Source organism: Aphelocoma coerulescens, chromosome 25 (genome assembly GCF_041296385.1).
Source record: "Aphelocoma coerulescens isolate FSJ_1873_10779 chromosome 25, UR_Acoe_1.0, whole genome shotgun sequence".
Taxonomy (NCBI): domain Eukaryota; kingdom Metazoa; phylum Chordata; class Aves; order Passeriformes; family Corvidae; genus Aphelocoma; species Aphelocoma coerulescens.
Window position 1 is genome coordinate 2,155,177 of NC_091038.1, and position 26,281 is coordinate 2,181,457.

At 63.5% G+C, this 26,281-nt stretch overlaps 2 protein-coding genes across 2 annotated transcripts in view; both read right to left on the reverse strand.

Moving 5' to 3' along the window:
- The window catches only part of FCER1G (Fc epsilon receptor Ig), a 3,085-nt gene extending 798 nt beyond the window's left edge, over nt 1–2,287 (reverse strand). Inside the window, exons 1-4 of the mRNA XM_068995124.1 lie at nt 2,180–2,287; nt 325–416; nt 155–190; nt 1–17 (exon numbers count right to left, since the gene is read on the reverse strand). The exon at nt 1–17 is cut by the window's left edge and continues 4 nt beyond it. Of these exons, the coding sequence (XP_068851225.1) occupies nt 1–17; nt 155–190; nt 325–416; nt 2,180–2,246 (212 nt within the window). The 5' untranslated portion in view covers nt 2,247–2,287. The remainder of the gene's footprint in view (nt 18–154; nt 191–324; nt 417–2,179) is intronic.
- A 248-nt stretch (nt 2,288–2,535) lies between these two features.
- NDUFS2 (NADH:ubiquinone oxidoreductase core subunit S2) lies at nt 2,536–24,503 on the reverse strand. The gene is made up of 14 exons (XM_068995125.1): nt 24,148–24,503; nt 23,929–24,032; nt 22,541–22,731; nt 11,510–11,630; nt 11,305–11,417; nt 11,132–11,206; nt 9,639–9,716; nt 9,146–9,231; nt 8,917–9,036; nt 6,766–6,895; nt 5,826–5,921; nt 4,563–4,646; nt 3,151–3,208; nt 2,536–2,668 (listed from the first exon to the last, which is right to left on the reverse strand). The coding sequence occupies exons 1-14, from the start codon at nt 24,489–24,491 to the stop codon at nt 2,631–2,633; spliced, it is 1,638 nt and encodes a 545-aa protein (XP_068851226.1). The 5' UTR covers nt 24,492–24,503; the 3' UTR covers nt 2,536–2,630.
- Nucleotides 24,504–26,281: the final 1,778 nt, after the last annotated feature.

Genomic DNA, 26,281 nt, shown 5'->3' on the forward strand with positions numbered 1-26,281 from the left:
TACACGGCCTCTTCCTTCTGCTCCGGGAAAGAGAAAGTGAAAGTGTTGGGGGGGCACAGCCCGACACCCTCGTGACCCCCCCACAGCCCCCCCACCCCTCCCCGCACCCCAAATTTCCCCCTCCTCGGGGTCCCCCCTCCCCCAAACCCGGTACCTGTTCAGGAGCTCCCCGGGATCGCCGAGTCATGAACTGGGGAGGGGGGGGGGGATGTGAAAAGTGAGGAAAATAAAGAAAAAAAGGGCAGAAAGAGGGGGGAAAGGGCCGGGGCTTGGGGGACCCCCCCAAAAGAGAGGGCGGGGTCGGCAGGACCCCCCCAGTCTCACCCGGAGGCGGCAGTAGAGGCCGGTGAGGATGAGGCTGTAGAGGAAGAGGATGGCGTCCAGCACGTAGCAGATTTCGGGCTCCACCAGGGCCCCTGCGGGGATTTTTGGGGGGTTCCCGGGTCAGCAGGGAATGGACACCCCAAAATCCCCGGCACTAAGGGTGACAGCGGCGGCTCCGGGATGTCGCAGGTGGCAGCGAGGTCGCTTTGGATGGCACCGGAGCCGCCCCCCCTCCCCTCCTCCCACCGGTGCCGGAGCTCTTGGATCGATCCTGGAACCCCCCGGGACCCTCTCGGGGTGTCGCCCCCCCCCCCCCCAAGCCCACGAGCACCCCGGGGGGGCTGTACCGGACCCTGGGTCACCCCAAAATCCAAGGCCAGCAGGGAATGAGCCCTGAGCCATCCCTGGGACCCCCCCATGCCCTGGGACCCCCCATGCCCTGGGAACCCCATCCCTGGGACCCCCCATGCCCTGGGACCCCCCAATCTCAGCGACCCCCATTCAGTGGGGTCCCCCATCCCCCAGACCCTCCATCCCCTGGGCACCCCCAGCCCTTGGACCCCCACCCCTGAGCTCCCCACTCCCGTGACCCCTGGGACCTCCCGATCCCGAAGAACCCCCATCCCCAGAGCCCCCCAACCCCTGAGACCCCCATTCTTGGAGACCCCCATTCCCAGGGCCCCCCCCCAATCTCTGAAGACCCCCTTCCTGGGACCCCCATCCCCTGAGCCCCCCCCAATCCCTGGGCCCCCCTCCCCATCCTCTCCCACTCCCCAGCCCCCCCCAATCCCTGAGATCCCCCTCCCTGCCCCCCCCATCTCCACCTCTGAGATCCCCCACTCCAGGCCCCCCCAAATCTCGGAGACCCCCCCCCTTTCCCTGGGCCCTCCATCTCCTGGACCCTCCCCAATTCCTAAGACCCTCACCCCTACAACCCCCCTTCCCCAGCACCCCCATTTCCTGGGCTCCCCAATTTCCTCAACCTTCCCATTCTCCAGACACCCCAAATCCTCCAAATTCCCCCACTTCCCTCCTTCCCCAGCACCCCCAATTCCCTCAGCCTTCCCATCTCCTGGATCCCCCAAACCCCCTGGACACCCCAAATTCCCTGGACACCCCAAATCCTCCAAGTCCCCCCATTTCCCCACTTCCCCAGCACCCCCAATTCCCTCAGCCCTCCCATCCCCTGGACACCCCAAACCCCCTGGACACCCCAAATCCTCCAAATCCCATTTCCCCCCTTCCGCAGCACCCCCAATTCCCTCAGCCCTCCCATCCCCTGGACGCCCCAAACTCCCTGGACACCCCAAATTCCCCCACTTCCCTCCTTCCCCAGCACCCCCAATTCCCTCATATCTCCCATCCCCTGGACCCCTCAAACCCCCTGGATCCCCCAAACCTCCTGGACACCCCAAATCCTCCAAATCCCCCCATTTCCCCCACTTCCCCAGCACCCCCAATTCCCTCAGCCCTCCCATCCCCTGGACACCCCAAACCCCCTGGACACCCCAAATCCTCCAAATCCCATTTCCCCCCTTCCGCAGCACCCCCAATTCCCTCAGCCCTCCCATCCCCTGGACGCCCCAAACTCCCTGGATGCCCCTAACTCCCTGGATCCCTCAAACCCCCTGGACACCCCAAACTCCCTGGACACCCCAAACCCTCCAAATCCCATTTTCCCCCTTCCCCAGCACCCCCAATTCCCTCAGCCCTCCCACCCCCTGGATCCCTCAAACCCCCTGGACACCCCAAACCCCCTGGACACCCCAAACTCCCTGGACGCCCCAAACCCCCCTGGATCCCCCAAACCCCCCTGGATCCCCCAAACCCCCCGTGTCCCCCCTTTGTCCCCCACCTGCGGCCAGGCCGGGCCCCCCCAGCAGGACGAGGCTGAGCAGCCAGCGGGACCCCGCTGTCCCCATGTCCCCTGTGGGGTCCCCCGGTCACGAGTGGAGTGACCGCAGCGCCGGCGCCTCCCTCCCTCCCTCCCCGCCCCCACTTCCCCCCCAAGGCCACCTCCTTCCCCTTCCGCTGTCCCCAAGTTGGCACCCGAGGCCACCACCAAGCTCCGGCCGCTCCCTGAAATTTGGGGTCCCCCGGGGTCCCCAAGGCTCCCCGCCAGGGAAGGGGAAGTTGTGTCCCCGCTCCCCGCCCGGCGTGCGGGGAGGGAAATGGGGTGACATCGGTGACAAAGGGGGGACAGAGGGAGGCTCAGGACCTGATTTCGGCTTTATTTGACTCGAAACAGGGGGTGGGGGGACCCCCAAACCAGAGCAGCACAAGGAGAGGGGGATGGGGACCCCCCCTCATCGATCCACTTCCCCAAACACGATGTCCTGGGTGCCTGGAGGGGGGAAAAAAGGGGGGTCAGGACAGCCCAAAATGGGGGGGGGGAGACCCCGGAGTTGGGGAGAGACCCCCCCCCAAACTGGGAAATGGATGCTGGAAAGAGAAAGGAGACCCCAAAATTGGAAAGAGCCCCCTAAAAGGGAGAAGGAAGCCCCCCCAGTACTAGGGGAAAAGGCCTTAAATGGGGCAGGAGCCCCCCAAAAGGGGAGGCAGCCCCCAAACTGGGGAAGAAGTTTGGGGGCCCCCAAATTGGGGAAGAAGCCCCCCCCCCCCCCAAGACAGGAAAAGAGACCCCCAAAATGGGAGAGAAACCCCAAAAGGGATCCCACAAAGAGGGAAAGAGCCCCTAAAACAGGAAACAGAAAAAAAACCCAGGATGGAAGGAACCCCCTAAAATGGGGAAGGAGCCCCCAAAACGGGGAAAGAGCCCCCCCAAAAAGGGGAAAGAGCCCCCCCAAAAAGGGGAGGGGGACGTACCGATGATGGCCACCACGTCTGCCAGCATGTGGCCCTGGGACATCCTGTCCAGCCCAGCCTGGGGACAGCCACACCAATTAACACCCAATTAATCCATGGGACCCACAATTAATACACGGACATCCCCAATTAAGCCCCCCCCCAGGGACCCCCAATTAACCCACAGGGCACCCCCCCCACAGGGACCCCCAATTAACCCAAAGAGCCCCCAATTAACCCACAAGGGCCCTGGGGAGGACCCCTAATTAACTCCCAATTAACACACAGGGACCCCTAAATTAACCCACAAGGACCCCCATGGGAACCCCCTCCAGGGACCCCTAATTAAGCCTCAATTAACCCATTAAAACCCCCACTGGGACCCCCCCAGGGACCCCCAATTAGCCCACAGAGACCCCCAATTAGCCCCCACTTAACAACAGCCCCCTCCCCCAGGGACCCCCAATTATCCCACAGGGGCCCTGGGGAGGACCCCTAATTAACCCCCAATTAACACACAGGGACCCCTAAACTGACCCAGAAGGATCCCCATGGGAACCGCCCCCAGGGACCCCCATTTAACCCACAGGGACCCCCAATTAGCCCACAGAGATCCCTAATTAACCCCCAATTAACACACAGGGACCCCCAATTAAGCCCCAATTAACCCACAAAGACCCCCACGGTGACCCCCTCCAGGGACCCCTAATTAGCCCCCAATTAACCCGCAGGGACCCCCATGGAAACCCCCTCCAGGGACCCCCAATTAACCGTGAGGGACTCCCAATTAACCAACCCACAGGGACTCCCAATTAACTCCCAGGGTCCCCCACAAGGACCCTCCCCAGGGACCCCCAATTAGCCCTCAGTATCCCTAATTAACCTGCACCCCCCCCCAATGCGGACAAAGGGACCTCCCAGTGTCCCTATCCCGTGTCCCCTGGGTGTCCCCGGGTGTCCCTGGGTGTCCCTGGGTGTCCCCTCAGTGTCCCCCGGGTGTCCCCTCAGTGCCCCTCGGTGTCCCCTGGGTGTCCCCGGGTGTCCCCTGGATGTCCCTGGGTGCCCCTGGATGTCCCCCAGGTGTCCCCGGGTGCCCCTCAGTGTCCCTTCAGTGGCCCCTGGGTGTCCCCTCAGTGTCCCCTGGGTGTCCCTGGATGTCCCCTCAGTGCCCCTCGGTGTCCCCTGGATGTCCCCGGGTGTCCCCTGGATGTCCCCGGGTGTCCCCTGGATGTCCCTGGGTGCCCCTGGATGTCCCCCAGGTGTCCCCGGGTGCCCCTCAGTGTCCCTTCAGTGGCCCCTGGGTGTCCCCTCAGTGTCCCCTGGGTGTCCCTGGATGTCCCCTCAGTGCCCCTCGGTGTCCCCTGGATGTCCCCGGGTGTCCCCTGGCTGTCCCCTGGCTGTCCCCGGGTGTCCCCACCGTCCCCATCCCGTACCAGGTGGGCGAACCCGGGCGCTTTGATCTTGCAGCGATAGGGGCGGCTGCTGCCGTCCGACACCAGGTACACCCCGAACTCCCCCTGCAGTGGGGACAGGGGGACAGGCTTGGGGATGGGGCTGGGGACACGGGGACAGGGCTGGGGACGGGGCTGGGGACACGGGGACAGGGCTGGGGACAGGGCTGGGGACGGGGCTAGGGACACGGGGACAGGACTGGAGACAGGCTTGGGGACACGGGGACAGGGCTGGGGACACGGGGACAGGGCTGGGGACAGGGCTGGGGACAGGCTTGGGGACACGGGGACACGGCTAGGGACATGGGGACAGGGCTGGGGACATGGGGACAGGATTGGGGACAGGGCTGGGGACACGGGGACAGGGCTGGGGACAGGCTTGGGGACACGGGGACAGGGCTGGGGACACGGGGACAGGGCTGGGGACAGGGCTGGGGACGGGGCTAGGGACACGGGGACAGGACTGGAGACAGGCTTGGGGACACGGGGACACGGCTGGGGACACGGGGACAGGGCTGGGGACACGGGGACAGGGCTGGGGACAGGGCTGGGGACATGGGGACAGGGCTGGGGACACGGGGACAGGCTTAGGGACACAGGGACAGGGCTGGGGACACGGGGACAGGGCTGGGGACAGGGCTGGGGACATGGGGACAGGGCTGGGGACAGGGCTGGGGACGGGGCTGGGGACAGGGCTGGGGACACGGGGACAGGGCTGGGGACAGGGCTGGGGACATGGGGACAGGGCTGGGGACACGGGGACAGGCTTAGGGACACAGGGACAGGGCTGGGGACACGGGGACAGGGCTGGGGACAGGGCTGGGGACATGGGGACAGGGCTGGGGACAGGGCTGGGGACAGGCTTGGGGATACGGGGACAGGCTTAGGGACACAGGGACAGGGCTGGGGACACGGGGACAGGATTGGGGACAGGGCTGGGGACACGGGGACAGGGCTGGGGACACAAGAACAGCTTTGGGGACATGGCTGGGGACATGGGGACAGTTGGACATGCAGGGACAGGGCTGGGGACATGGGGACAGTGTTGGGGACATGGGATGGGGTTGGGGACACAGGGGTGGGGTTGGGACATGGGGACAGAGTTGTGGTCGTGGGGACAGCGTTGGGGACATGAGAACGGGATTGGGGACGTGAGTGGGGCCATGGGGCCAGGATTGGGGCGGGGTTTGGGACACAGAGATGGGGTTGGGGACACGGGGACAGGGTTGGGGCGAGAGCTGTCACCTTGGGGGCCTCGATGGCCGTGTAGGTGGCCCCGGGTGGCACCTGGTAGCCCTCGGTGTAGAGCTTGAAGTGATGGATCAAGGACTCCATGGACGTCTGCGGGGACAGGGGTGGCACCTGTGGCAGCTGTCACCTGCCCTGGGTGGCACCTGGTCCTGGTGTCCCCTGCCCTGGGTGTCCCTGGCACCCAATACCTGTCCCTCAGACCTGTCACCTGTCCCTGGCACCCTTCCCCCATCCCTGGGTGTCCCTGCTCTGGATGCCACCTGGTCCTGGTGTCCCCTGCCCTGGGTGCCACCTCTCACACCTGTCACCTGTCCCTGGGTGTCACCTGCCCTGGATGCCACCTGCCTCAGTGTCCCCTGCCCCGGGTACCACCTCTCACAGATGTCACCCATCTCCATCACCCGTCCCTGGTTGTCCCTGCTCTGGATACCACCTTGTCCTGGTGTCCCCTGCCCTGGGTGCCACCTCTCACAGATGTCACCCATCTCCATCACCCGTCCCTGGTTGTCCCTGCTCTGGATACCACCTTGTCCTGGTGTCCCCTGCCCTGGGTGCCAACGCTCACACCTGTCACCCATCTCCATCACCCATCCCTGGGTGTCCCTGCTCTGGATGCCACCTGCCTCAGTGTCACCTGCCCTGGGTGCCACCAGGTCCTGGTGTCACCTGTCCCTGGGTGCCACCTCTGTCACCTGTCACCTGTCCCTGGGTGTCCCTGCCCTGGATGCCACCGGCCTCAGTGTCCCCTGCCCTGGGTGCCACCTCTCACACGTGTCACCCGTCTCCGTCACCCGTCCCTGGGTGTCACCTGCCCTGGATGCCACCTGGTCCTGGTGTCACCTGCCCTGGGTGCCACCTCTCACACGTGTCACCCATCTCCGTCACCCGTCCCTGGGTGTCCCTGCCCGCTGGGGGGGTGACAGTGCCACGGCACCTTCATCTCGGCGCGTTTCGGGGGTGACACTTTGGCGTCGTCCACCTTGATCTCGCCCGGGGGCATCTTGTTGAGGCACTGCAGGATGATCCGCAGGGACTGGCGCATCTCCTCCACCCGGCACAGGTACCTGGCACCCCAAATCCGGCATGGGGGCGGCACGGGGGGCGCGGGGAAAGGGGGATCCCAAATCTGGGATGGAAGTGGGACAGGGGGGCACGGGGAAAGGGGGATCCCAGATCTGGGATGGGGCACAGGGGGTGGGGGATCCCAAATCCGGCATGGGGGCGGCACGAGGGGCGCGGGGAAAGGGGGATCCCAAATCCGGGATGGGGGCGGGACGGGGGGCATGGGGGATCCCTAATCTGGGATGGGGGTGGGACGGGGGGCATGGGGAATGGGGGATCCCAAATCTGGGATGGGGCATGGGGGGCACGGGGAATGGGGGATCCCAAATCTGGGACGGGGGGCATGGGGATGGGGGATCCCAAATCCGGGATGGGGGCGGCATGGGGGACACGGGGATGTGGGATCCCAAATCCAGGATGGAGCACAGGGAAAGGGGGATCCCAAATCTGGGACGCGGGCAGCACAGGGGGCATGGGGGGTGGGGGATCCCAAATCCGGGATGGGGCACAGGGAAAGGGGGATCCCAAATCTGGGATGGGGGCAGCACAGGGGGCGCAGGGAATTGGGGATCCCAAATCTGGGATGGAGGTGGGACAGGGGGCACGGGGAATGGGGGATCCCAAATCCAGGATGGGGCACAGGGGGTGGGGGATCCCAAATCTGGGATGGGGCACGGGGAAAGGGGGATCCCAAATCCAGGATGGGGCATGGGGGGCATGGGGGGCATGGGGAATGGGGGATCCCAAATCTGGGATGGGGCACGGGGAATGGGGGATCCCAGATCTGGGATGAGGGTGGGACGGGGGGCACGGGGGATGGGGAATCCCAAATCTGGGATGGCGGTGGGACAGGGGGCATGGGGAATGGGGGATCCCAAATCCAGGATGGCGGCAGGAAAAGAGGTCACAGGGGATGGGAAGGTGTCAGGGGAATGGGAACTTCCCAGGGGAGTGGGGATCCCAGGGAATCAGGGCTCCGGGGAATGGAGGTCCCAGGGGAATGGGGAATCCTGGGAATGGGGATCCCGACTGTGGGGGTCCCAGGGGAATGGGAGAGGTCCCAGGGGAATTGGGGTGACCCTGGGAAGGGATAGCAGGGATGGGAGGCCCGGAGGAATGGGGGTTCCCAGGGGAATGGGGAACTCAGGGGAATGGGGGCATCCCAGGTGTGGGGGTCCCAGGGGAATGTGGGGATCCCAGAGGGAATGGGGGGGTCCCAGAGAGAATGGGAGTCTCAGGGAGGGGGTACCAGAGATGAAAGGTCCCTGGGAATGGGGATCCCAACTGGGGGGGGGGGGGTCCCAGGGGAATGGGGAATCCTGGGAATGGGGATCCCAACTGGGGGTCCCAGAGGAATGTGGGGATCCCAGAGGGAATCATGGGGTGCCACAGGGAATGGGAATCCCAGGGAGGGGGTACCAGGGATGAAGGGTCCTTGGGAATGGAGATCCCAACTGGGGGGGTCCCAGGGGAATCCTGGGAATGGAGATCCCAATTGGGGGGGTCCCAGGGTAATGGGGAATGCTGGGAATGGAGATCCCAACTGGGGGTCCCAGGGGAATGGGGATCCTGGGAATGGGGATCCCAACTGGGGGTCCCAGGGGAATGGGGAATGCTGGGAATGGAGATCCCAACTGGGGGTCCCAGGGGAATGGGGATCCTGGGAATGGGGATCCCAACTAGGGGTCCCAGGGGAATGGGGAATGCTGGGAATGCGGATCCCAACTGGGGGTCCCAGGGGAATGGGGATCCTGGGAATGGGGATCCCAACTGGGGGTCCCAGTGGAATGGGGAATCCTGGGAATGGAGATCCCAACTGGGGGTCCCAGGGGAATGGGGGCCAGCGAAATGGGAATCTCAAGTGTGGGGCACGCCAGGAGAATGGGGGATCCCACAGCAACATGTTCCAAGGATGGATCCCAGAGGAACAGGGGTGCCATGGGAGGGGGCACCGGGACCGGGAGGCCCAGGGCAAAGGGGAGCAGCCCCCCAGGACCCCCCAAAACCCCAGATGGGGCCGCACCTGTCGTAGCAGTCGCCGCGGGAGCCGATGGGGACGTCGAACTCCACCTGGTCGTAGACGTCGTAGGGCTGCGTCTTGCGCAGGTCCCACTGGATCCCGGAGCCTCGCAGCATCACCCCGCTGGGACATCCCAAAAAACGCACCTGAGGGGTCAGCCCCGCCCCCCTGCGGGGTGGGGACACACCTGGGGGGGGGTGGGGCGGGTGGGGGATCCCCCCCCTGAGCTCACCTGAAGCCGTAGTTCAGGGCCTCCTCGGCCGTGATGACGCCGATGTCCACGGTGCGGTTCTTCCAGATGCGGTTGTTGGTCAGCATCTGGGGAGGGGGGACACGAGGGACACCTGGCACACCTGGCACCTGCCCTTCTCACGTGGCACTGGCACCATCACCCGGCCCTGGAAACCCTCACCTGTGTCTTCTACCTGTCTTCTGTCCCTGGCACCGTCACCTGTGCCAACAATCGCGCTTATCCGTCGCTCGCCACACCTCACCTCAGCTGTGCCTCGTGCCCCTCACCCGTCCCTGGCACCACTCACGCCATCCCCTGCCCGTGCCACCGTCACCTGGGCACCTCTCACCTGTCCCTCACACCCCTCAGCTGTGCCTGTCCCCCTCCACCCCAACCTGTGTCACCCCCCGACCCCACCCAGGTGTCAGCAGCCTGTCTGTGCCCCCCCTCCCCTGATTCCCAAATTCCCAGATTCCCAAATTCCCGCCCTCACCTCCTCCACCTCGTCGATCCGGATGGAAAAGTTCTTCACGAACTCGTAGATGTCGTCCATGAGCCCCAGGGGCAGGTCCTGGCACACGGGGCACACGGGGGACACGTGAGAGCTCGGGTGGCACCAGGGGTGTGGGCAGGGGGTGCCCACCGAGAGGGCCCAATGGGGGTCCCGGGTGTGGGGAACCCAGGGAATGAGGGAATGGGGTGCCAAGGGTCCCAGGGATGGGGGTAGCTTAGGAGTGGGGGTCTGTGGGAATGGGGGTCCCAAGGGAATGGGGATGCCAAGGGAATGGGGGTCCCAAGGGAATGGAGGTCCCAGGAGAATGAGGGTCCCAAGGGAATAGGGTGCCAGGGAATGAGGGTCCCAAGGGAATGGGGGCTCCAGGAAAACGGGGATCCCAAGGGAATGGGGGCCCCAAGGAAATGAGGATCCCAAGGGAATGGGGGTCCCAGGGATGGGGTTCCCATGGGAATGGGGGTCCCAGGCAATGGGGTTCCTGTGGGAATGGGGGTCCCAGGAAAATGAGGGTCCCAAGGGAATGGGGGCCCCAGGGAAATGAGGGTCCCAAGGGAATGGGGGTCCCAAGGGAATGGGGGTCCCAGGGAATGGGGGTCCCAAGGGAATGGAGGTGCCAGGGAATGGGGATCCTAGGGGAACAGATATCCCAGGGATGGGGTTCCCATGGGAATGGGGGTCCCAGGCAATGGGGTTCCTGTGGGAATGGGGGTCCCAGGAAAACGAGGGTCCCAAGGGAATGGGGGCCCCAAGGAAATGAGGGTCCCAAGGGAATGGGGGTCCCAGGGAATGGGGGTCCTAGGGGAACAGATATCCCAGGGATGGGGTTCCCATGGGAATGGGGGTCCCAGGCAATGGGGTTCCTGTGGGAATGGGGGTCCCAGGAAAACGAGGGTCCCAAGGGAATGGGGGTCCCAGGGAAATGAGGGTCCCAAGGGAATGGGAGTCCCAAGGGAATGGGGGTCCCAAGGGAACGGGGATCCCAAGGAAATGGGGGTCCCAGGGAATGGGGGTCCCAAGGGAATGGGAGTCCCAAGGGAATGGGGTGCCAGGGAATGGGGATCCCAAGGGAACGGGCATCCCAAGGGAATGGGGATCCCAAGGGAACGGGCATCCCAAGGGAACGGGCATCCCAAGGGAATGGGGGCCCCAGGGAAATGAGGGTCCCAAGGGAATGGGGGTCCCAGGGAATGGGGGTCCCAAGGGAATGGGGGTCCCAGGGAATGGGGATCCTAGGGGAACAACTATCCCAGGGATGGGGTTCCCATGGGAATGGGGGTCCCAGGCAATGGGGTTCCTGTGGGAATGGGGGTCCCAGGAAAACGAGGGTCCCAAGGGAATGGGGGTCCCAAGGGAATGGGGGTCCCAAGGGAATGGAGATCCTAGGGGAACAGCTATCCCAGGGAGGGGGTTCCCCTGGGAATGGGGGTCCCAGGCCACGGGGTTCCTGTGGGAATGGGGCCAGCCCCCCTCACCTGGTGCACCCCCCCGGGCCGCACGTAGGCCGCGTGCATCCGCGCCCCCGACACGCGCTCGTAGAACTCGAACATCTGGGGGGGGTGAAACAGAGGGGACCCCCCCCCACTTCTGCTCAGCCCCCCTGGCACCTCCCCACCCCCAAATCCCACCCCCCGGATCCCAAATCCACCTTCTCCCTCTCCTCAAACATCCAGAAGAACGGGGTCATGGCCCCGATGTCCAGCGCGTGCGTGGTCACGGCCATGATGTGGTTGAGCAGCCGCGTGATCTCGGCGAAGAGAACTGGGGGGAAAAAGGGGTGATCCCACAAATCCTGGGTGATCCCACAAATCCTAGGGATTCCCAGGAGCTGGGAATGCTGGTGGGAGCCTCACCTCGGATCCACTGTGCCCGGGGAGGGGGTCGGATGTTGAGGAGCTTCTCCACGGCCAGGGAATAGGCCTGCTCGTTGCACATCATGGACACGTAGTCCAGGCGGTCAAAGTAGGGGAGAGCCTGCGGAAAACCGGGAAGGGAAGGACTGGGAACACTGGGAGCACTGGGAACACTGGGAGGAGGGGCTGGGAGAGGCACCCGGCCGGCCTGGGAAGCAGGGGGCACCAGGGGAGCTGGGAATGGGAGCGGAAACTCCGGGATGAACGGAAAACCCTGAGTTGGGATCAGGGGCAGGAGGGAAACACGGACACCCCCAAATGGGGATCAGGGGCTGGAGGGACACACGGACACCCCCAAATTTGGATCATAGCCTGCAGGGACACATGGACACCCCTAAATGGGGATCAGGGGCTGGAGGGACACACAGACACCCCCAAATGGGATCAGGGGCTGGAGGGACACATGGACACCCCCAAATGGGGATCAGGGGCTGGAGAGACAAACGGACACCCCTAAATGGGATCAGGGGCTGGAGGGAGACATGGACACCCCGAAATGGGGATCAAGGCCTGGAGGGACACACGGACACCCCTAAATGGGATCAGGGGCTGCAGGGACACACGGACACCCCCAAATTTGGATCAGGGGCTGGAGGGACACACGGACACCCCCAAATGGGATCAGGGGCTGGAGGGACACACAGACACCCCCAAATGGGGATGAGGGGCTGGAGGGACACACGGACACCCCTAAATGGGGAGCAGGGGCTGGAGGGACACACGGACACCCCTAAATTGGGATCAGGGGCTGCAGGGACACACGGACACCCCCAAATGGGGATCAGGGGCTGGAGGGACACACGGACACCCCGAAATGGGATCAGGGGCTGGAGGGACACACGGACACCCCTAAATGGGGATCAGGGGCTGGAGGGACACACGGACACCCCTAAATGGGGAGCAGGGGCTGGAGGGACACACGGACACCCTGAAATGGGGATCAGGGGCTGCAGGGACACACGGACACCCCTAAATGGGATCAGGGGCTGCAGGGACACACGGACACCCCCAAATTTGGATCAGGGGCTGGAGGGACACACAGACACCCCCAAATGGGATCAGGGGCTGGAGGGACACACGGACACCCCGAAATGGGATCAGGGGCTGGAGGGACACACGGACACCCCGAAATGGGGATCAGGGGCTGGAGGGACACACGGACACCCCTAAATGGGGAGCAGGGGCTGGAGGGACACACGGACACCCTGAAATGGGGATCAGGGGCTGCAGGGACACACGGACACCCCTAAATGGGATCAGGGGCTGGAGGGACACACGGACACCCCTAAATGGGGATCAGGGGCTGGAGAGACAAACGGACACCCCTAAATTGGGATCAGGGGCTGGAGGGACACACGGACACCCCTAAATGGGATCAGGGGCTGGAGGGACACACGGACACCCCTAAATGGGGATCAGGGGCTGCAGGGACACACGGACACCCCTAAATGGGGAGCAGGGGCTGGAGGGACACACGGACACCCCGAAATGGGGAGCAGGGGCTGGAGGGACACACGGACACCCCGAAATGGGGATCAGGGGCTGGAGGGACACACGGACACCCCTAAATGGGGAGCAGGGGCTGGAGGGACACACGGACACCCTGAAATGGGGAGCAGGGGCTGCAGGGACACACGGACACCCCTAAATGGGATCAGGGGCTGCAGGGACACACGGACACCCCCAAATTTGGATCATAGCCTGCAGGGACACATGGACACCCCTAAATGGGGATCAGGGGCTGGAGGGACACACAGACACCCCCAAATTGGGGTCAGGGGCTGGAGGGACACACAGACACCCCTAAATGGGGATCAGGGGCTGGAGAGACAAACGGACACCCCTAAATTGGGATCAGGGGCTGGAGGGACACACGGACACCCCTAAATTGGGATCAGGGGCTGGAGGGACACACGGACACCCCGAAATGGGGATCAGGGGCTGGAGGGACACACGGACACCCCCAAATTGGGGTCAGGGGCTGGAGGGACACACAGACACCCTGAAATGGGGAGCAGGGGCTGGAGGGACACACGGACACCCCCAAATGGGGATCAGGGGCTGCAGGGACACACGGACACCCCCAAATTTGGATCATAGCCTGCAGGGACACATGGACACCCCTAAATGGGGATCAGGGGCTGGAGGGACACACAGACACCCCCAAATTTGGATCATAGCCTGCAGGGACACACGGACACCCCTAAATGGGGATCAGGGGCTGGAGGGACACACGGACACCCCTACATGGGGATCAGGGGCTGGAGGGACACACGGACACCCCTGGGCTGCAGGGACACACGGACAACCCCTAAATGGGATCAGGGGCTGGAGGGACACACGGACACCCTTAAATGGGATCAGGAGCTGCAGGGACACACGGACACCCCGAAATGGGGAGCAGGGGCTGGAGGGACACACGGACACCCCTAAATTGGGATCAGGGGCTGGAGGGACACACGGACACCCCGAAATGGGGATCAGGGGCTGGAGGGACACACGGACACCCCGAAATGGGGATCATAGCCTGCAGGGACACACAGACACCCCCAAATGGGGATCAGGGGCTGGAGGGACACACGGACACCCCGAAATGGGGATCATAGCCTGCAGGGATACACGGACACCCCGAAATGGGGAGCAGGGGCTGGAGGGACACACGGACACCCCCAAATGGGGAGCAGGGGCTGCAGGGACACACGGACACCCTGAAATGGGGATCAGGGGCTGCAGGGACACACGGACAACCCCTAAATGGGATCAGGAGCTGCAGGGACACACGGACACCCCTAAATGGGGATCAGGGGCTGGAGGGACACACGGACACCCCTAAATGGGATCAGGGGCTGGAGGGACACACGGACACCCCAAAATGGGGATCAGGGGCTGGAGGGACACACGGACACCCTTAAATGGGATCAGGGGCTGGAGGGACACATGGACACCCCCAAATGGGGATCAGGGGCTGGAGGGACACACGGACACCCCGAAATGGGGATCAGGGGCTGGAGGGACACACGGACACCCCTAAATGGGGAGCAGGGGCTGGAGGGACACACGGACACCCTGAAATGGGGAGCAGGGGCTGCAGGGACACACGGACACCCCTAAATGGGATCAGGGGCTGCAGGGACACACGGACACCCCCAAATTTGGATCAGGGGCTGGAGGGACACACAGACACCCCCAAATTGGGGTCAGGGGCTGGAGGGACACACAGACACCCCTAAATGGGGATCAGGGGCTGGAGGGACACACGGACACCCCTAAATTGGGATCAGGGGCTGGAGGGACACACGGACACCCCGAAATGGGGATCAGGGGCTGGAGGGAAACACGGGATGGGGGTCTCATGGGAATGGGGTTCCCAGGAGTCTGGATGGGTGGGGGGACAAGATCCTGTAGGATTTGGGTTTCTGGGGCTGGCTCTCTCAGGGATGCGAGTCCCAGGGATGGGTCTCTCAATGTCTGGGTGTCCCAGTGCCTCGGTGTCCCTGGGCTGTGCCTCCCAGTGTTTCCCAGTATCCCGGGAATCCTGGGAGCACCTGCAGGTAGGCTTTGTGCTCCATGAGCAGCCCCACGTGGGGAACGGGGATCCCATGGGAAATGGGGGTCCCATAAGAAAAGATCTCCCAGGGATGGGGAATCCTAAGGATGGGGATCCTACAGGAATGGGGGTCCTAGGGAGGCCCAGGGAACCTGGGAGGAGTGTCCAGGGGATGGGGATCCCATGGGAATGGGGATCCCATGGGAATGGGGATCCCAGGGGATGGGGATCCATGGGAATGGGGATCCCATGGGAAATGGGGGTCCCATAAGAAAAGATCTCCCAGGGATGGGGAATCCTAAGGATGGAGGTCCTGTGGGAATGGGGGTCCTACAGGAATGGGGGTCCTAGGGAGGCCCAGGGAACCTGGGAGGAGTGTCCAGGGGATGGGGATCCCATGGGAATGGGGATCCCAGGGGATGGGGATCCCATGGAAATGGGGATCCCAGGGATGGAGATCTCATGGGAATGGGGATCCCATGGGAATGGGGATCCCAGGGGAATGGGGATCCCATGGGAAATGGGGGTCCCATAAGAAAGGATCTCCCAGGGATAGGGAAACCTAAGGATGGGGGTCATGTAGGAATGGGGTCCTACAGGAAGGGGGGTCCTACAGGAATCGGGGTCCTAGGGAGGCCCAGGGAACCTGGGAGGAGTGTCCAGGGGATGGGGATCCCATGGGAATGGGGATCCATGGGAATGGGGATCCCATGGAAATGGGGATCCATGGGAATGGGGATCCCAGGGGAATGGGGATCCATGGGACGGAGATCTCATGGGAATGGGGATCCCAGGGGATGGGGATCCATGGGAATGGGGATCCATGGGACGGAGATCCCATGGGAATGGGGATCCCAGGGATGGAGATCCCATGGGAATAGGGTTCCCAGGAGTCTGGGGATAGTGGGGGTCCTGTAGCTCATGGGGGTGCTGGGTCTCCCAGCGATGGGATTCCCATTATCTGGGTGTCCCTGGGATGAGTTTTCCAAGGATGGTGGGGGGGAGGGGTTCCTGAGGCTGCGTTCTCCCAGTTTGGGGCCATTTCCCGGGAATCCTGGGAGCACCTGGAGGTAGGTTTTGTACTCGATGAGTTTCTCGGTGCTGCGGTGCAGCAGCCCCACGTGGGGGTCCCACAGGAATGGGGATCCATGGGAATGGGGATCCCACGGGAATGGGGATCCCATAAGAAAGGATCTCCCAGGGATGGGGAATCCTAAGGATGGGGATCCTGTGGGAATGGGGTCCTGTGGGAATGGGGGTCCTACAGGAATGGGGGTCCTAGGGAGGCCCAGGGAACCTGGGAGGAGTGTCCAGGGGATGGGGATCACATGGGAATGGGGATCCCATAAGAAAGGATCTCCCAGGGATGGGGAATCCTAAGGATGGGGATCCTGTGGGAATGGGGTCCTGTGGGAATGGGGGTCCTACAGGAATGGGGGTCCTAGGGAGGCCCAGGGAACCTGGGAGGAGTGTCCAGGGGATGGGGATCCCATGGGAATGGGGATCCATGGGAATGGGGATCCCATGGGAAATGGGGATCCATGGGAATGGGGATCCCATGGGAATGGGGATCCATGGGACGGAGATCTCATGGGAATGGGGATCCCAGGGGATGGGGATCCATGGGAATGGGGATCCCAGGGACGGAGATCCCATGGGAATGGGGATCCCAGGGATGGAGATCTCATGGGAATGGGGATCCCATGGGAATAGGGATCCCAGGGATGGAGATCCCATGGGAACAGGGTTCCCAGGAGTCTGGGGATAGTGGGGGTCCTGTAGCTCGTGGGGGTGCTGGGTCTCCCAGCGATGGGATTCCCATTATCTGGGTGTCCCTGGGATGAGTTTTCCAAGGATGGTGGGGGGGAGGGGTCCCTGAGGCTGCATTCTCCCAGTTTGGGGCCATTTCCCGGGAATCCTGGGAGCACCTGGAGGTAGGTTTTGTACTCGATGAGTTTCTCGGTGCCGCGGTGCAGCAGCTCCACGTGGGGGTCCCACAGGAATGGGGATCCATGGGAATGGGGATCCATGGGAATGGGGATCCCACGGGAATGGGGATCCCATAAGAAAGGATCTCCCAGGGATGGGGAATCCTAAGGATGGGGATCCTGTGGGAATGGGGTCCTGTGGGAATGGGGGTCCTACAGGAATGGGGGTCCTAGGGAGGCCCAGGGAACCTGGGAGGAGTGTCCAGGGGATGGGGATCCCATGGGAATGGGAATCCCATGGGAATGGGGATCCATGGGAATGGGGATCCCATGGGAAATGGGGATCCATGGGAATGGGGATCCCAGGGGAATGGGGATCCATGGGACGGAGATCTCATGGGAATGGGGATCCCAGGGGATGGGGATCCATGGGAATGGGGATCCATGGGACGGAGATCCCATGGGAATGGGGATCCCAGGGATGGAGATCTCATGGGAATGGGGATCCCATGGGAATAGGGATCCCAGGGATGGAGATCCCATGGGAATAGGGTTCCCAGGAGTCTGGGGATAGTGGGGGTCCTGTAGCTCATGGGGGTGCTGGGTCTCTCAGCGATGGGATTCCCATTATCTGGGTGTCCCTGGGATGAGTTTTCCAAGGATGGTGGGGGGGAGGGGTCCCTGAGGCTGCGTTCTCCCAGTTTGGGGCCATTTCCCGGGAATCCTGGGAGCACCTGGAGGTAGGTTTTGTACTCGATGAGTTTCTCGGTGCCGCGGTGCAGCAGCCCCACGTGGGGGTCCCACAGGAATGGGGATCCATGGGAATGGGGGTCCCACGGGAATGGGGGTCCCAAGGGAATAAGGATCCATGGGAATGGGGAATCCTAAGGATGGGGATCCTGTGGGAATGGGGTCCTGTGGGAATGGGGGTCCTACAGGAATGGGGGTCCTACAGGAATGGGGGTCCTAGGGAGGCCCAGGGAACCTGGGAGGAGTGTCCAGGGGATGGGGATCCCATGGGAATGGGGATCCATGGGACGGAGATCTCATGGGAATGGGGATCCCAGGGGATGGGGATCCATGGGAATGGGGATCCATGGGAATGGGGATCCCATGGGAATGGGGATCCCAGGGATGGAGATCTCATGGGAATGGGGATCCCATGGGAATAGGGATCCCAGGGATGGAGATCCCATGGGAATAGGGTTCCCAGCAGTCTGGGGATAGTGGGGGTCCTGTAGCTCGTGGGGGTGCTGGGTCTCCCAGCGATGGGATTCCCATTATCTGGGTGTCCCTGGGATGAGTTTTCCAAGGATGGTGGGGGGGAGGGGTCCCTGAGGCTGCGTTCTCCCAGTTTGGGGCCATTTCCCGGGAATCCTGGGAGCACCTGGAGGTAGGTTTTGTACTCGATGAGTTTCTCGGTGCCGCGGTGCAGCAGCCCCACGTGGGGGTCCCACAGGAATGGGGATCCATGGGAATGGGGTCCCACAGGAATGGGGATCCATGGGAATGGGGTCCCACGGGAATGGGGACCCATGGGAATGGGGATCCCATAAGAAAGGATCTCCCAGGGATGGGGAATCCTAAGGATGGGGGTCCTGTGGGAATGGGGTCCTGTGGGAATGGGGGTCCTACAGGAATGGGGGTCCTACAGGAATGGGGGTCCTAGGGAGGCCCAGGGAACCTGGAAGGAGTGTCCAGGGGATGGGGATCCCATGGGAATGGGAATCCAATGGGAATGGGGATCCATGGGAATGGGGATCCATGGGAATGGGGATCCCAGGGGAATGGGGATCCATGGGACGGAGATCTCATGGGAATGGGGATCCCAGGGGATGGGGATCCCAGGGGATGGGGATCCATGGGAATGGGGATCCCAGGGATGGAGATCTCATGGGAATGGGGATCCCATGGGAATAAGGATCCCAGGGATGGAGATCCCATGGGAACAGGGTTCCCAGGAGTCTGGGGATAGTGGGGGTCCTGTAGCTCGTGGGGGTGCTGGGTCTCTCAGCGATGGGATTCCCATTATCTGGGTGTCCCTGGGATGAGTCTTCCAAGGATGGTGGGGGGGAGGGGTTCCTGAGGCTGCGTTCTCCCAGTTTGGGGCCATTTCCCGGGAATCCTGGGAGCACCTGGAGGTAGGTTTTGTACTCGATGAGTTTCTCGGTGCTGCGGTGCAGCAGCCCCACGTGGGGGTCCCACAGGAATGGGGATCCATGGGAATGGGGGTCCCACGGGAATGGGGGTCCCACGGGAATGGGGGTCCCAAGGGAATAAGGATCCATGGGAATGGGGAATCCTAAGGATGGGGATCCTGTGGGAATGGGGTCCTGTGGGAATGGGGGTCCTACAGGAATGGGGGTCCTACAGGAATGGGGGTCCTAGGGAGGCCCAGGGAACCTGGGAGGAGTGTCCAGGGGATGGGGATCCCATGGGAATGGGGATCCCAGGGGATGGGGATCCCATGGAAATGGGGATCCCAGGGATGGAGATCTCCTGGGAATGGGGATCCCATGGGAATGGGGATCCCAGGGGAATGGGGATCCATGGGAATGGGGATCCCATGGGAATGGGGATCCCAGGGATGGGGATCCCATGGGAATGGGGATCCCATGGGAATAGGGATCCCAGGGATGGAGATCTCATGGGAACAGGGTTCCCAGGAGTCTGGGGATAGTGGGGGTCCTGTAGCTCGTGGGGGTGCTGGGTCTCCCAGCGATGGGATTCCCATTATCTGGGTGTCCCTGGGATGAGTTTTCCAAGGATGGTGGGGGGGAGGGGTCCCTGAGGCTGCGTTCTCCCAGTTTGGGGCCATTTCCCGGGAATCCTGGGAGCACCTGGAGGTAGGTTTTGTACTCGATGAGTTTCTCGGTGCCGCGGTGCAGCAGCCCCACGTGGGGGTCCCACAGGAATGGGGATCCATGGGAATGGGGACCCATGGGAATGGGGGTCCCACGGGAATGGGGATCCCATAAGAAAGGATCTCCCAGGGATGGGGAATCCTAAGGATGGGGATCCTGTGGGAATGGGGTCCTGTGGGAATGGGGTCCTGTGGGAATGGGGGTCCTACAGGAATGGGGGTCCTAGGGAGGCCCAGGGAACCTGGGAGGAGTGTCCAGGGGATGGGGATCCCATGGGAATGGGGATCCATGGGAATGGGGATCCATGGGAATGGGGATCCATGGGACGGAGATCTCATGGGAATGGGGATCCCAGGGGATGGGGATCCATGGGAATGGGGATCCCATGGGAAATGGGGATCCATGGGAATGGGGATCCCAGGGACGGAGATCTCATGGGAATGGGGATCCCAGGGGATGGGGATCCATGGGAATGGGGATCCCATGGGAATGGGGATCCCAGGGATGGAGATCTCATGGGAATGGGGATCCCATGGGAATAGGGATCCCAGGGATGGAGATCCCATGGGAACAGGGTTCCCAGCAGTCTGGGGATAGTGGGGGTCCTGTAGCTCGTGGGGGTGCTGGGTCTCTCAGCGATGGGATTCCCATTATCTGGGTGTCCCTGGGATGAGTTTTCCAAGGATGGTGGGGGGGAGGGGTTCCTGAGGCTGCGTTCTCCCAGTTTGGGGCCATTTCCCGGGAATCCTGGGAGCACCTGGAGGTAGGTTTTGTACTCGATGAGTTTCTCGGTGCCGCGGTGCAGCAGCCCCACGTGGGGGTCGCACAGGAATGGGGATCCATGGGAATGGGGGTCCCACGGGAATGGGGATCCCATAAGAAAGGATCTCCCAGGGATGGGGAATCCTAAGGATGGGGGTCATGTGGGAATGGGGTCCTACAGGAATGGGGGTCCTGTGGGAATGGGGGTCCTAGGGAGGCCCAGGGAATCTGGGAGGAGTGTCCAGGGGATGGGGATCCCATGGGAATGGGAATCCCATGGGAATAAGGATCCCAGGGATGGAGATCCCATGGGAATAGGGTTCCCAGGAGTCTGGGGATAGTGGGGGTCCTGTAGCTCGTGGGGGTGCTGGGTCTCCCAGCGATGGGATTCCCATTATCTGGGTGTCCCTGGGATGAGTCTTCCAAGGATGGTGGGGGGGAGGGGTCCCTGAGGCTGTGTTCTCCCAGTTTGGGGCCATTTCCCGGGAATCCTGGGAGCACCTGGAGGTAGGTTTTGTACTCGATGAGTTTCTCGGTGCTGCGGTGCAGCAGCCCCACGTGGGGGTCCCACAGGAATGGGGATCCATGGGAATGGGGACCCATGGGAATGGGGGTCCCACGGGAATGGGGATCCATGGGAATGGGGGTCCCACGGGAATGGGGATCCATGGGAATGGGGACCCATGGGAATGGGGGTCCCACGGGAATGGGGATCCCATAAGAAAGGATCTCCCAGGGATGGGGAATCCTAAGGATGGGGGTCATGTGGGAATGGGGTCCTACAGGAATGGGGGTCCTACAGGAATGGGGGTCCTAGAGAGGCCCAGGGAACCTGGGAGGAGTGTCCAGGGGATGGGGCTCCCATGGGAATGGGAATCCATGGGAATGGGGATCCATGGGAATGGGGATCCATGGGAATGGGGATCCCAGGGGAATGGGGATCCCAGGGACGGAGATCCCATGGGAATGGGGATCCCAGGGGATGGGGATCCATGGGAATGGGGATCCCATGGGAATGGGGATCCATGGGAATGGGGACCCATGGGAATGGGGGTCCCACGGGAATGGGGATCCCATAAGAAAGGATCTCCCAGGGATGGGGAATCCTAAGGATGGAGGTCCTGTGGGAATGGGGTCCTGTGGGAATGGGGTCCTACAGGAATGGGGGTCCTACAGGAATCGGGGTCCTACAGGAATGGGGGTCCTAGGGAGGCCCAGGGAACCTGGGAGGAGTGTCCAGGGGATGGGGATCCCATGGGAATGGGGATCCATGGGAATGGGGATCCCAGGGGAATGGGGATCCCAGGGGATGGGGATCCATGGGAATGGGGATCCATGGGAATGGGGATCCCATGGGAATGGGGGTCCCAAGGGAATAAGGATCCATGGGAATGGGGACCCATGGGAATGGGGATCCTACAGGAATGGGGATCCATGGCAATGGGGATCCCAGGGGATGGGGATCCATGGGAATGGGGATCCCAGGGGATGGGGATCCATGGGAATGGGGATCCCAGGGACGGAGATCTCATGGGAATGGGGATCCCAGGGGATGGGGATCCATGGGAATGGGGATCCCATGGGAATGGGGATCCCATGGGAATGGGGATCCCAGGGATGGAGATCTCATGGGAATGGGGATCCCATGGGAATGGGGATCCCAGGGATGGAGATCCCATGGGAACAGGGTTCCCAGCAGTCTGGGGATAGTGGGGGTCCTGTAGCTCGTGGGGGTGCTGGGTCTCTCAGCGATGGGATTCCCATTATCTGGGTGTCCCTGGGATGAGTCTTCCAAGGATGGTGGGGGGGAGGGGTCCCTGAGGCTGCATTCTCCCAGTTTGGGGCCATTTCCCGGGAATCCTGGGAGCACCTGGAGGTAGGTTTTGTACTCGATGAGTTTCTCGGTGCCGCGGTGCAGCAGCCCCACGTGGGGGTCGCAGCGTTTCACCGTCTCCCCGCTGAGCTCCAGCACCAGCCGCAGGACCCCGTGAGCCGCCGGGTGCTGCGGCCCGAAGTTAATGGTCAGGCTGGCCACCTTCTTGTGGGCCACCGGGTCCTTGTCTGAGGGGGAGGACACCGGGGAAGGGTCAGGGGACAGAGGGACAACCCCCCCCAGACACGGCTCAGCAGCGCAGGGGGCACGGAACCCCCCCAAATCCTGGGGTTCAGAGAGAAGCCAGCACCCACCGAGCGTTTGTAGGGCCCCCAAATTGCTCTGAGTGGCCCCTGAACTGACCCAAATGACCCCTAAATAGTCCCAAGTAACCCCCAGTGCCAGACTGGAACGCACTGGGTCAGTACCGGGCCATGAGCGGCCCCCAAACTGACCCAAGTGCCCCCCAGGTTGTACAAGGGACCCCAGGCTGGAGCCAGATGTCACTGAAAACCCCTCCAAGGGCACCCAACACACCCCAAGGGCCCCCCAAGGATCTCACGGACCCTCCAGAACCATCCCAAAGGCCTCAGGACCCCTCCAGGCTCCCCAAAACCCCCCCAAGGCCTTGACCTCCCTCCTCAATCCCCTCTCCAGGAGCCCCTCCAAAGGCCTTGGGACCCTTCCTGGGCCCTCTCAAAGGCTTCAGAGCATCCCCAGGATCCCCCCAAAGGCCTCAGGTCCCCTCCAGACCTCCCCTCAAAGGACATGGGACCGCTCCAGAACCCCCCAAAGGCCTCCACCTCCCCTCTGAGGCCCCCCAGGACCCCTCCAGGACCCCCCAAAGGCCACAAAACCCCTCCAGACTCCCCCCTAAAGGCCTCAGAGCCCCCCCCCAAGGCCCCTGACACCCCCAAAGGCCTCCACCTCCCCTCTGAGGCCCCCCAGGAACCCTCCAGGACCCCAAAAAGGCCTCAAAACCCCTCCAGACTCCCCCCTAAAGGACTCAGAGCCCCCCCCAAGGCCCCTGACACCCCCCAAAGGCCTCCACCTCCCCTCTGAGGCCCCCCAGGACCCCTCCAGGACCCCCTAAAGGCCTCAAAACCCCTCCAGACTCCCCCCTAAAGGCCTCAGAGCCCCCCCCAAGGCCCCTGACACCCCCCAAAGGCCTCCACCTCCCCTCTGAGGCCCCCCAGGACCCCTCCAGGACCCCCTAAAGGCCTCAAAACCCCTCCAGACTCCCCCCTAAAGGCCTCAGAGCCCCCCCCCAAGGCCCCTGACACCCCCAAAGGCCTCGCTCTGCCTCCCCAGATCCCCCAGAGCCCTCAGGGCCCCTCCACGCCCCCCTACCCCGCTCCCCCCGGGGCTCCCCGCTCTCCCCTCACCGTTCCACGGCGGCGGGACCCACTTGTCGGTCGCCTTGCTGGGGAACATGATAGCCCCGGCGAACTGCTGCGCCCACTCCATGTCGGGCTGCCACTGTCGCGACCTGCGGGCGCGACCCCGGGGTCGGGCGGTGAGCGGGGGACATCCCGCCAGCCGTGGGATCCCCCCCCCCATCCCACCAGCCCCCCGCCGTGTTCCCGTGTCCCCCGCGGTCTCACCGGGCCGGGGCCGGGCCCAGCCGGGTCCCCGCCGCCCTCAACCCCGAGGGGCTCCGGAGCCGCCACAGCGCCCGCAGCGCCGCCATGGTGCCCTTGGCGGTGCGCATGCGCGGGGGGCGCCATGGCGGGAAAGGGCAGGAGCCGAGGGCGCCGCCATGTTGGGTGTGGGCAGACGCGCCTCTACCGTGCCCTTGGCGCTGCGCAAGGGCGGAGGGAGCCACGGCGGGGAAGGGCAGACGCGACGAGTGTCCCTTTGTTGGGTGTGGGCAGATGGGTCGCCATCGTGTGCTCGGCGCGGCGATGCCATGGCTGGGAAGGGCGGGGGAAAGTGGCAGCGCCGCCATGATGGATGTGGGCAAGGGCGCCGCCATCTTTGGTAAGGGAAAGAGAGGCTGAGGGAGGCGCCATCTTTGTTACGGGCAGAGGGGACGCGATGGGGACAGGCATGGGGACAGGCATGGGGACAGGCATGGGGACAGGCATGGGGACAGGGGGGACAGGGGGGACAGGCCGAGCAGGACCCTCCAGGCGCAGGACCCCCGTGTCCCCAGCTCGCCTCTCTCAGGGACCGCTGTCCCCTCCCGTAGTGACTCGGGGATGCCGGGTGGAGGTGACCCCCCCCCCCCGTCCCCTCCCTTGTCACCGCCCACCGGTGACGTCACGGCCGGGGTCGCCAGGACGGGGGGTGGGGACAGGCGTTGGTCACTGGCCACCCCCCGCCCCCAGCCCGCCCCCAGCACCCAAGGACCGGCACCAGCCCGGGGTGCTGAACTGGGGGGTACTGGGACTGGGGATATTGGACCTGAGGGATGCTGGAGCTGGGAGATGCTGGAGTTTGGGATGATGGAGCTGGGGGATGCTGGAGCTGAGTGATAATGGAACTGGGGGATACTGGAGCTGAGGGATAATGGAACTGGGGGTACTGGAACCGGGGGTACTGGAACTGGGGGTACTGGAGTTGGGGTTGCTGGTGTTACGGCCATGCTGGTGTGGGACTGGGTCCTGCGCCTCAGCGGCGCCTCCCATCGCCACCAGTGCCAACTGGTGTGCCAGTGCCAGTCCCTGGGCTGCCACGTCGTGCTGCAGCTGCGGGTGGGCGTCCCCATGTCCCCTTTTCCCATGTCCCTGTGTCCCCATATCTCCACGTCCCCGTGTGCCTGGTTTCCCATATTCCCACGTCTCTTGTGTCCCCACATCCCCACGTCCTTTATGTCCCTATTGTCCTCAGGTCTCCATGTTCCCATATCCCGGCGTCCCTGTGTCCCTGCATCCCCATGTCCCTACATCCCAGTGTCCCTGAGTCCCTCTGTCCCCATGTCCCCATATCCCAGTGTCCCTGTGTCCCTGCATCCCCATGTCCCCACATCCCAGTGTCCCCAAGTCCCTCTGTCCCTGAGTCCCTCTGTCCCCATGTCCCCACATCCCAGTGTCCCTGAATCCCTCTGTCCCCATGTCCCCACATCCCAGTGTCCCTGTGCCACTCTGTCCCCGTGTCCCTGTGTCCCCACATCCCCCTGTCCCAGTGTCCCAGTGTCCCTGTGATCCCAAATCCCAAATCCCCGTGTCCCCACATCCCCGGGGTGCCACCACTGCCACTGAGGCCGTTGTTCCTCGCTCCCCGTGCCCCGTCCCTGCCCAACGGGGGACCCGTCCTGGTCCCCTCCCCGCGTGCTGTGGCGCTGCCACCGCTGTCCCCGAGGTGCTGCGCCCCGAGGGTCCCCTACAGCCCCCCTCGGTGTCCTCAGGAGGAGCCGAAATCCCAAATCCTGGAAGTCTTCAGGAGCCGGCGGAGGGACGTGAGCCCAGTGGCACTGTGGCATCGCTGAATTCGGGTTTTTGTCACCCCTCGTGCCACTCACGGGCGGGACCGTGAGCCCCTTCCCCTCCGACAGGATCCTCCCGTGACCCCCTGCCGGCTGTAATTAATGGCAGTGCCGTTAATTAAAGGTGTTTATGGAGCTGTGGGGTGATGGGCACTGACACCTTCTCCCCACCCAGGGTGCCACCAGCACTCCCCATCCCCCAAAAACGTCACCAGCCTGGCCCAGGATGGGACTTTATTGGGGTCTCCTCTCCGCGGGGACCCCAAGGGGACAAGAGGCTCTGGGAGACCCCCCAGGAACGGGACCCTGGG